Below are 11,294 nucleotides of genomic sequence, written 5' to 3' on the forward strand. Positions count from 1 at the left end.
GTCTTTTCCAACCCTAATGATTCTGTGATGACGATCTTGGCCCCCCTCGCTTATATGCCAGGTAGCTCTGAGTGGGGTCAGCTTGTCTGTCAAATCCTGGCTTGTCCTGGTGGAGCTCCAAGCAGAGAGAACTGCCACAAGAAGAGAGGTTTCCTTCGTTCCAAGCCTCAGCCTGTTGCCACTCTCCAAGCCCTCATTTGGGCTGTTACTCATGTGTGGCCGCATCAGTTCTTGTCCTGGCTCCAGCGGTGCCAGTGCAAAGATGCCGGTAATCAGCTCCTGCCAGCCTGTGCGCCACTGCTCACCTGTCCCTGCAATAGCTTTACATGTGCAGGAGCAGGATGTTGGGGCGTGTGTTAATGTTGGGCCAATCTGTCACTGATAACCATCGCTCGTTGTATCAGAGCTGGTGAAGCTCCTGCTGTGAGACGGAGACGAGGGCTTCTGTTTTCCGAGACAGGTTCCTAGTTCCTCCCCTGCCCAGAGCTCCACAGAGTGCTCTGCCATCCAGGCAGCTCCTTGCAGGAGGGGCAGGTTAATGTGGAAACCAACTGTACTTTTGGCTTCAGCTCCCCTTTGATCTTTCACTCTGATCCTTGCAAACTCACAAGTCAAAAAGTGGCAGGGTGCAGGCTGCTTTCTGCTTTGAAAGTTCCCCTGAAGGTTTGTTCTTTGGGCTGCCATGGCCAAGAAAATTCCATCCGAGCGGCAGAACTGGAGCTCCCAGGCTAGGCAGCACTGCTGGTAGACTCATCCTTTTGCCAGAGATCCTGCACATTTTGGTTAAACAGCTGTGAGGAGTATTACTTTTATTTTCTAAAGCCGCAGGACGTGTTTAACAGTATTCAAGAATAATGTGCTTGCAAATACACCAACAGGCAGGTAATGAACTGTGGCTTGAGAGGGGATCTTCTCTTATCACACGGAAGAACAAATAATGTGATGTGCACCCAGACTTTGCAATGTACTAAATCATCTTCATAACTAAGGGCTATTTTTTTTCTCTTCCTCAGCAAGAGAACATGAGTTAGAGGAAAAGAGGAAAGCCAAATAGAGGAGGAGGAGGAAGACGGAGAGGAGGCAGTGGAAGAGGAGGTGGAAGAGGAGGTGGCAGTGGCCATTCAAGCAAGTCTCAACTTAGTGGAAATAGGAAATGTTCAACCAAAATTTGGGACAATGGAGATGATTTTTGTCTCTTTGAGGAACCAAGGCTGGAATCCAGGTCTTTCTGTTAATTTGGCGGGGTGGGGGAGTTGACATAGAGATGTTTGGGATACTCTGGGGCTGTTTTTTGGACATCTTTGAATATACAGGAAAGTGAAGGGATGATGAAACTGTTTCAGTATGAAGCAGTTTTTACATGTCTTTTTTGATTAATGTTTTTAACATTGCATATCTAGGAAAGTTTTTTTTGTTTTTTTTTTTTAGAAAATATTAAAACCTCTGATTTTCTTCTTTGGTCATAAAGTAATTTCAGAACATCTTTGATCAGAAAACACTAATAAACAAAGGACATTAATTTTTGTGTATTACAAAGCAGAAGCTAGGCCATGGAAAATAAACAATTTAGAATTACTTTAGTATCCTGAATGTATTCTGAGCAATCTAGCTTAGAAATAAGTGGTTGCACTGTAGTGTGAGAACAGCTTTTCATAGCAAAGTGTTTATTAAAACACTTTGAATTTGACATAGGATAAAATGCATATATGCATGCACGTGTGTGTGCAGATAAAGACACACACATTGTTGTCACGTAAGAATGAACCCAACTGAATAATCCTTAGGTGATGGACTTGTCTTATTTTGGTTTTCCTATTTTGAATTACAGGGTTGGTCCTAACACATCACAATTCAGTCACGATCATTTGAGCCAGGCAAATAAGTCATTGTTGTATTCTATTTTAATTTTTAGATTAAATGCCCCTGCCAGAAGAGGAGGGCAAACAAAACAGAGACCTGAAGCAAGAATGCCTCTGCAGACCATACACATGACATCAGAGAATCAGAGAAGTGTGAAAGAACTTCTTCAAGAACTTCAAGGGCAGGAGCTGGCTCCTGAATCAGAGTTAGTTTAAATGGAGGCACTACTTCTAACTCTTCAGATGAGCATGCTTTAACAGGCACACTTAGAAATGAAAAGTATTCCTTTTTCCCTTAACTTGTAATTTGTTCTCAAATCCTCTGGGTTTGAGTCTGATTTTTTCTTCTGCAATATTAACTCTGGGAAAGGGGTAGCAAAATTCTCCATTTAAATGGAGAATTTATAACTGCAGAGGTAGAGTCTTGTGTCTACTCAACAGTATAATTGTGTTTCATTTTAATTTGATAACTTTTTATCAGAGTAGCTGATTATGGTGAAGATGATGATGAACCTGATTACCTTGATGATGAACAGTGCTGGTCAACAAATCAGGAAGTTTCTGACAGAATACCAAGGTCATCTTCTGACCCAGCTGAGCACAGAATTGTGGAAAGTGAAGTGTCTTCGTTTGCTGTGCACAAACTTTCCAGGTGATGCTTTTCAGTGAATAATTTGTGTCCTGAAGAGGTGAAGCGCTTTGAGCAACCTGCTCTAGTGGGAGGTGTCCCTGCCCATGGCAGGGGGTTTGGAACTCGATGATCTTTAAAGGTCCTTTCCAGCCCTAATCACCCTATGGTTCTATGACTCTATGAATCACTAGTCTTGATACTGTAAGCCCTCAGTGCTTGGACTTCCTCTTGACTCCATGGAAGTTCTATGCGCAGAACTGATGAGTTTGTATCTCTTACAAATTTAATCCTCAACTAAATTAATTTAAAATAATGTTTTTATGACAATAAATCGCTTCAGCCTTTTTTCAGTGCAGTTTTCACTTCCTTCTCCAAGATGATGAAATAGATATTGGGAAAGCTCAGGGAGCATGGCTGTTATATGTGTGTTTCTTCCAGGTAGGCAATGTTTCAAAACCTTGCAAGTGTTCTTTGTCCATTTTGCTCAGATACGAGCACTTACTAACTATTTTTGCTTTGTTTGAGAGTGTTTTATATGTGAGAGGACTCTGTTTTTTTCTGAAGAGTTTAATTTATATAGTTCAACTGGGAAATCTAATCCTATAACTATTAGGTGCTACATTCTGAGGTTTGAGATAGTTGCCACATAAACTAATTTGGCACCTTATAAACAACAGACTAGCATTCACAGACACCAAATTACTGTCTGACACTGTCATTTAAAATAGCATCAATATTTTGGTGTGGGCTTTTTTCCCCACTAATAGTAGTATTTCATGTCATACGTGCTTCCTTACTGTAAGCCTAATCAAGCAGATCTGTGGTTATTTTGCTTCATACAAGTCTCTGTCACTCACTTGTTGCCATGTTTTCTGCTTTTTTGCAGGTATGGTTTTGACAGTGAGCGCTGTAGGACAGTACTGAGATCCTGCAATGGTAATATTGGGGCATCACTGGAGTATTTGCTGTTGCAGTGCTTTACTGAAAGATATGGAGAGAAGATGCAGGTTTCTGCAACAGCTGTTGAAAGCAGTCAAGAAGAATGTTTAGAGCAGAGGCAAGAAGAGGCTTTTGCTCTCCGGTCGATCTATGGAGAAAAATTTGTGGAAAGAATTCAAAACCGAGTTTGGACTTTTAGTTTGGAATTGGAGTACCTAGCAAATAAGCTCTGTAAATCTAAACACAAGGGTGGTTGTTCTAGTGACACAGCAAAGCAGACTTCAAAGGAAATATGTAAATTTTATCTCCAAGGAAGCTGCAGGTTTGGTTCAAAATGCAGATTCAAACATCAGTTCCCTCCAAACCACCCACTGGAACCAGCCAGGAACTCTGTAGATGATGCTCATCTCAGACCTAGCAGCGATGGTCCTGTGTATGAGCTTGAAGTGCGATTTCCTGAAGAAAACAAGTATCCACTCCAGGCACCTCTTGTGGCGTTTTATTCCACCGATGAGAATGTACCTCTTGCTTGTCGTTTACACATTGCTGAATTCCTCTTTGGAAAGGCCGTGATAGCTGCAGAATCTAATGAACCAGTGGTGTACACATTAGTGACTTGCTTAGAAGATGGATCTGAAATAAGCGAGTTACTTAAAAATACTCACCACAAATATAGTGTTCCTCCTGCGTCCCCGCTGGCAACACCTTCAGTAAAGCTGCAGACAGAGAGTACATGTGCTTCAAATCGAATGTGCGAAGGTACACCAAATTTCCCTCTATGGTTTCTGGGCTAAGAACAGTCAAAAATATAAAAAAAAAAAAAAAAAAAAAAAGAGAGAGAGAGAGAAGGCAGAGAGCCCAATTGAGGTATCTGTTCCAAATCTATTTCTGGACATTAAGGTCATGTGGTGAGTCTGTGCCTCAGGAAGTCCCTTCCATCATAAAGCTGCAGCAGAGAGGGTTTCTGCTGGCAAGAACTGAGTTAAAGGAGCACAGAGGTGATGAGTTTGGGTTGGCAGAGTGAACTATATCTATTCCCACACAATCAATAAAAAGCCATTGAGAGGTGGGGTGTGAGCTCACCAGAACTGACCAGAGAAGTGTGCTTGGAAGGGGAAGGTTGTTGAAAGCTTTGATGCATCTGCTACTAATCAATTCAGAAACATCTTTTTTTTTAAAAAAAAAAATTACTTAAAATTACCAACCCCTCCTCAAAATTAACTTTGTAAAGGTGGATTTAAGGCTAAGGAAATGTTGGAAGCGGTTCTAGAATACTGCTGAAGGTGTGGTCTCTTTTTTTGCATGCAAGTGCAGCTAGGTTGATTTCACAGGGAGAGAGTTGGGACTGTGTCACTTATGGTAGGGTGACAGCAACTCCATGGCATAGATGACCTTCAAGCTCTCAATGTTTTATCTGAGGCAAACTTTCTTCAAGAGAGTTTTCAAGAACAACTGCATCACATTTTAGAGCACCTAAATTGTGATAGCCTATTTTTTTGTTATAGTAAAACAAATTATTCCATTTTTTTAACAGCTCCACAGAAAGACAGCTTTGTTCCAGAAATTGAAATCGAAGATTCCAAATAATCTTCCTTATGTTATAAAATCTTCCCTATGTTTTGAAATACCTTGCTTAGATAAATGTAGCCTTAAAACTTTAAAGGGCTGGCTTACTGTCTGAGCAAATCCCACTTCAGTTGATAGGCTCCACTTAGCTGATAGTCCACTTTCAGCCTCGGTTTAAAAGTACTTGGCAGTGACTTAATATTTCCTGTTAGAGTGTAGTTTAATTAATTTAAGCTGTTGCTGCCATCACAGTGAAAAATGTTCAGGAATGCAAACCAGTTACCAGACTGGTTCACCGTGTGGCCACCCAGACCCTGTGCAGCAGGGCACAGCTGGTGCAGGGGTAGTGACAAGTGGGTTGAAGCTGGAGAAGTTGTGGTTTGTTTGATGGTACAAGGAGAGGTTTGCTGGGAGTGTTGAACTAAATGCATATCCAAAACAATCCTGCAGACCCTCAGCTCCAGTCTAACAAGGTTCTTTGTTGAGAATGGTCCTGGAACATGAGGTCCTGTTCTTTAGTCACAAGACTACCTAACTGTACATTCTCTGTCTCAAGCCTCAGCAGTGTCAGAGCCTCAGGAAGAAGAGGAGGTGGCAGAAGAGGGGGAGGAAGATGAGCCTGAACCAGTTGTTGTAGAGAATGAGAGTTACGTGAACCTCAAGAAAAAGCTTTTCAAAAAGTATGATGTGCAGGCAAAGTCTCTGTATAACGAAAATGTTAAAATCTGCACACAATTTCGGCTGAAAAAGGTATAGTGTACAGAACAGAATATCTGTTTTCATGCTTACTTTAGATAAATGAATATTTAAGCCACAGGTTGCTGTTTCAAATGTTCCACTCCAGTGGTGTTGTTACTACCATGCTGTCTGTTTTTTGTGCATCAGTCTTCTAGGCACTTCCAGTCCATGTTGTATGAAAGACAGACACTCCCCGCATGGCAAGAGAGGGAAACCATTCTTGATTTGCTGAAGAGCCACCAAGTTCTTGTTGTGAGCGGCATGACGGGGTAAGAGTGTGATTGCACATACAGAATTTATGTATCAAAGTATACACAGAAGAATGTGAAATATGTATCTGTGTCCTGAAAAGGCTAGGGTCGTGGTCCAGCTGTGACCAGTGACAGCAGTCCTAGGTGAACTTCATGTGAAGGATGACACTCATGAGACAAAGCAAATTTCAAGTGTAATGCAGTCATCTTAATTTACGTGGATGGAAGGTGTTGGGATTGTGGGTTTTTTAAATTAATCCCTAATTTTGTCATGCAGATGTGGGAAAACCACTCAGATTCCTCAGTTTATTTTGGATGCTTCATTGCAAGGATCTCCAAGCAGAGTTGCAAACATCGTCTGCACTCAGCCTCGCAGGATCTCTGCCATTTCTGTGGCTGAACGTGTAGCCAAAGAAAGAGCAGAAAGGATTGGACTCACTGTTGGATATCAGATCCGCCTAGAAAGTGTAAAGGTATATATGCTTTGCTTGTTGTTTTTCGTTAAATCCTATTTAAATGTGCTTAGTGCTTCTACAGCATACAGAATCTCTGACCTATAGCTGCCTTATAGTGAGACAAGCATGTCTGTATCACCTATATTTTATATTATATTATGGAATATGTTCTGTATTTTATTCCATCTCAAGTTGTGTAGTCCACTTTACAAAGTGCGAGTGCAATACTTGTTGTTTTGCTTTCTGTTGAGACAGGTGAAGGGCTCTGAGATTATGAGTAATACTGTCCTCTGGAAGGCTACTGATTTCATTGCCACTTGTCTCCATTTCTGTTTATCTTCCAAGTGGAGATTGAAGGGTACAGCTTCAGCCAGCCAGAAGAGGGTGTTGAATTCAAACTGCTGTCTTGGAAGTGAAATTTTGTCTGCCTTGCAGCTGATTGCTTTTTCCAAGAACTACGTTAAAAAAAAAAAAAAAAAAAAGATTCACTAAATCTTTCTAGGGACAGAGATCCGAGTTGTTTATCAGAAAGCAACTTCCATGGGAAAAACAGTTCAGATTTTTTGTTTACCCCTTATAGTTAGCAATGCACCTTGGTAAAAAGCAGATGCTCTCGTTTTAATCAAGAGTGAAAAATCGTTCAGCCTGTCTCCAGCAGGGGTTGCTTGTTCCCTTTCTGTCAAACCTGGCACTCGGCTGGAACCAAATGCTGTACGGTCACACGTATTCTCTTTGCACTATGTTAAGTTGCACAAAGTCAACTGAATGCTTTGTCATCCCGTTTCAGTCCTCAGCTACCAGACTCTTGTACTGCACTACTGGTGTGCTGTTGAGAAGACTGGAAGGAGATCTGACTTTGCAGGGAATCACACACGTTATTGTTGACGAAGTTCATGAAAGAACAGAAGAAAGGCAAGTAATCTCTTATCCTGTAAGCAAAATGAAGAAATGTAGTCAGAAGGATAAAGGTGACTAAGGTGCAAGTAACTGAAGTCAGACTTGTTGATCCTGTGGCAGTAACATGGGATGGTGGAAGGACTTTGGTTTCAGGTTCTTGTCTTTGGGCAGTAGGAAGTTGTGTTGCAGCAGCTGACAAAGAAAGCACGTCTCAAATTTCTGTGCCTCTAGTCTGCCATCCCATTGCAGTGGTGTTGAAAGAGGTTTTGGATGGTGCTGGAGGGTTAAGTAAGTTTTTAACCATAGTTGTCTGGTTCTTCTTCTTCCTGGGTTTCAGCTTTTACCAAATACCCTAATTCTTCACATGCCCTTTTGGGAATTGTTTCTCCTGATGCAGGCTTCAACAGAGCACCTGCAAGGGACAAGTGCTCGTATTTTCTTCCAGTCTATAGATTTTACTAGTTCTTCTAGACAGTCTCATCCTCTCCTGCTCCAGCCTCCTGCAGTATTATCCCACTTACCTGCTGATGCTAGGCAAAAGATAATGTCTGTCAGTATCTCTGTAAACGAAGTGGCAAGGATTCTTTTCTTTGATGTTTTCCTTGTGAAACAGTCCAGTGCAGTGCATTTCCAGGAGGCTTTGACTGTGACCCATTATTCTACAACTCAGATTACATTTTAGCCTCATGAAAGGGCTTGTATCTCTCAAGGATTCTTCCTCCTTCTCATCTAAGATAACTTCAAGACAGTCTTCTAGGTGTGCTCCAAAAGCTCTAAATAAGTAGGGAAGAGTACAGTGAGCAGGGAAGAGTGGGTAGGTTTGAATAATTCTTCCAGGGAGGAAGAGGAGCAAAAAGGACTCATCTGTTACTTTGAGTTAATTTGTTATCTAATGCTCTTGTGTTGTCATTAATGTAATTAATTTATGAGGTAGCTAGAGCTTTTTGGTTTTTAAATGAATTTGACAAGTAATCTGACACTGTAGTAAAGGACAACCAAAAAGTAAGCAGATTGCCTTCCCTTCATTTACTGCATTATTAGCCTCCAGCCATTCTGAGAAGCTCATGCTTCTGTGATGGTATCACTGTGCTATTGAAAGCACCAGGAAGGTGGACAGAATGGGGAGAAAAAAAGAGACTTTGAAGTTAACACTGAAGAAATTCACATGTCTTTTTGCTTGTTTTCTTCAGTGACTTCTTGCTGCTGGTTTTGAAGGATATAATGGTTCAGAGGCCAGACCTGCGCATTATACTGATGAGTGCCACCTTGAATGCAGAGCTTTTTTCTCAATACTTCCACTCCTGTCCGATTATTAACATACCAGGTGAAAACCATTTCATTGTTTTAGGGACCTGTTTTCCGTATTTCTGCTTGTGAAGTGTTTCTCGGTTCAAGTGCAAGGGGCTAATTTGCAAAGTGGCAAGATGAAGGTTTATACAAGAACTCTGATTCTAAGGTCTTAGAAGGAAAGACCAATGAGATTTAGGAAAGAGAAGGCTTGGAAATGGAGCCTTTTTTATGCTGTCTGTATACCAGCAAAATTTCCTTCCCCAAAAGACAAAAATGACATGGTGTGCACGACGTGGTTCCCTGAGCTAGTTTCACTGCAGTTTCACTCATCCCTATGCTTATGAAAAAGCAGCAGTGAGAGGATACAGCTGGATGTGTATGCATTTAGCCAAATATGCCTTTTAAATTGCTAAGTTATGACGTGGAGCATGACAGAAACATGTAGCCTCATGGATATGTTCCTGTAAATCTATGAGCCCTTCTCTGACTGTATAAGTGCATGATACCAATCCATGCTTGGAAAAAATCCAGTTTGTCGTAGACAGAAGTGGTGTTAGAGAGTGCTGTATAGATGAGAGCTGTGAAGCCAGTGTATGACATAATAACTTGAGTGAAATGATAACAATGTTCTGCCTTTTTCCTCTTTTCTGTGTCTTGTGTGGCATGTAGATTTATTCTCATGTTTCCTTTCAGGCCGCACATTTCCTGTGGATCAGTTTTTTCTGGAAGATGTGATTCAAATGACAAGGTATGAAATCGCCAAACATTCTCAGATGTATTTGTCCTTTGAGGTTGCACTATTGACCTTGGGACTGCATTAGTTCTGTGCATAAATTTAAAAATTAAATCCTCTCAAATCTCCCCCATCACCTGCAGTCTTGGAGTTCTACTAAAGCACTGACTTTAAACCATACTTCTTATACTGCAGTGGGGTCTAGGATCTCATGCCAAAACAAGCCTTTCTGCTTTAGATACCACATAAGTACTTGAGAAAAGGCAAGCTTTGCCCTGAAGAGCTTGTCTGTGCTTGTGTTTTACTTGTTTCAGTGGTGATTAGACATTGGCAGGAAAAGAAATTAGAAGGTAGATTTCAGCACTGAAGGTGAAAAATGCAGGATACCAAACAGTTCCTTTTTGTAATCCCCACCTTGCAGCTCAGGTACCAGATTCCTGTTACCATTTGTAGTTACTTGAGAGTCACAGCAGCTCAGATATTCCAGATAGTAAATTGATCAGCTGTTGTAAATTACTGGCAGATTGTTGTTCTGAGCTGCCCACTTAGCTGTCAAGATCAAGTTTGCAGTCCTAGTCTTTCACATCACAGCTTTCAAAAAGACTAACATCCCAGTATGGAAGGACACCTTTGCCTGGATACTATGCGTGGTTTGGCAACCCACTTATACAAAGTTCCTTTCAGATTTATATATAAATACTTTTGATACCCTATCTCCATAGCTAATTATTGGAAGGAGGCTGTTAGGATTTTTTCCACACCACTAAATGTTCTTCTGCTGTTCAGGTATGTTTTAGAGGACAGTAGTCCCTACAGACGCAAGACAAAGCAAGAAAACAAACAGAATGGAAGACATAAAAGAACTGCATTTGAAGAAGTAGAGGAGGATTTGAGACGTGCTGGCATTCTGGAAGGCACTGACACAGTTGTCAGAGATTCAGACCCAGACCAAAAATTAACTCTGAAGCAGCTCCTTACACGATATAAAGGTGAGCTCCTTCTTAAATTCTTCAGTTGGCATATAACATTTACCAGACAACGTTGTACGTTAGCGTATAATATTGTATGTTGGATCCATGTATATAATTCAGAGTTTTGTACTTCTGAAGTCAAGCAGGTCACTACTCCTAGATGAGATCATAAACCTCCTGCCAGCTTAAAAAAAAAAAGACCAATTTAAACTAGAACGAACATCTTGGCTGAAACCAGTTCTTTGCATCTGGAAATAGACAGTTTTCAGCTACTATCCATTTCCATCCCTTTTCAGATGCCTTGTTAATTCCAATTTCTTCTGTGTATCTGTTCTTGCTGGAGCAGCTTTACTTGAAGCACAGCATGTATCTGCCCACTTCGAGGGGGTCACTTCTGCATGCGAAGCCTTCTTTGAGAAATTCAGTCACTCTATGAATGGCTTAATAAGAGAGGCAGACCTTTTAATAAACTTCCCACTCATTCATCATCAAAATCCTCCTTGTGCTTAGTCCTGAAGAGCTCCTCCCTGCACACCCTTACGGTGAGCTCCACAGTCGTATTGAGTGAGAGCCGTTGCTTCAAAGCTTCAGATTCCTGCTTGACAGTTACCATCTCAGAAGAGTAAGGGAATCTGTGTGTCTTTTTGAGCTGCTGTAAGAAACATTGCAAAGGAGAAGAGAGAGCTTGAGGAGGTAGTCCTGGAAGTAACTGCAAGTGGCAATATGAAGGCTTTCGGCTCCTCCTGCTACTAGTATGTGTGCATGTCGTTCTGCTAGTAGACTGTGCACAGGGCAGGTGTGAGCCCCAGAAAGGCATGAGAAGAGAAGGGAAGAGCTGAAACAGAGGAAAGCGTGGAAGGCGGAATGTGACGCATTGAGTCGCTAAGGAGCTACCTCTGCCTGGTCTAAACCAGATGCCGTTTAAACCTAGGTGTGCTTGGTTGTGCAGCCACACTGGTTCAGC

The 11,294-nt window shown here is 41.5% G+C and overlaps 1 protein-coding gene across 1 annotated transcript in view; it reads left to right on the forward strand.

Moving 5' to 3' along the window:
- The first annotated feature begins 262 nt into the window (after positions 1-262).
- Positions 263-11,294, forward strand: part of DHX57 (DEAH (Asp-Glu-Ala-Asp/His) box polypeptide 57) — a 19,056-nt gene continuing 8,024 nt past the window's right edge. The window contains exons 1-12 of the mRNA XM_010085842.1: positions 263-268; positions 1,032-1,222; positions 1,913-2,065; positions 2,341-2,511; positions 3,377-4,188; positions 5,552-5,745; positions 5,881-6,002; positions 6,262-6,457; positions 7,227-7,351; positions 8,527-8,660; positions 9,320-9,374; positions 10,146-10,348. Of these exons, the coding sequence (XP_010084144.1) occupies positions 263-268; positions 1,032-1,222; positions 1,913-2,065; positions 2,341-2,511; positions 3,377-4,188; positions 5,552-5,745; positions 5,881-6,002; positions 6,262-6,457; positions 7,227-7,351; positions 8,527-8,660; positions 9,320-9,374; positions 10,146-10,348 (2,362 nt within the window). The remainder of the gene's footprint in view (positions 269-1,031; positions 1,223-1,912; positions 2,066-2,340; positions 2,512-3,376; positions 4,189-5,551; positions 5,746-5,880; positions 6,003-6,261; positions 6,458-7,226; positions 7,352-8,526; positions 8,661-9,319; positions 9,375-10,145; positions 10,349-11,294) is intronic.

This window comes from Pterocles gutturalis, unplaced genomic scaffold, assembly GCF_000699245.1.
Source record: "Pterocles gutturalis isolate BGI_N339 unplaced genomic scaffold, ASM69924v1 scaffold27790, whole genome shotgun sequence".
Classification (NCBI taxonomy): domain Eukaryota; kingdom Metazoa; phylum Chordata; class Aves; order Pterocliformes; family Pteroclidae; genus Pterocles; species Pterocles gutturalis.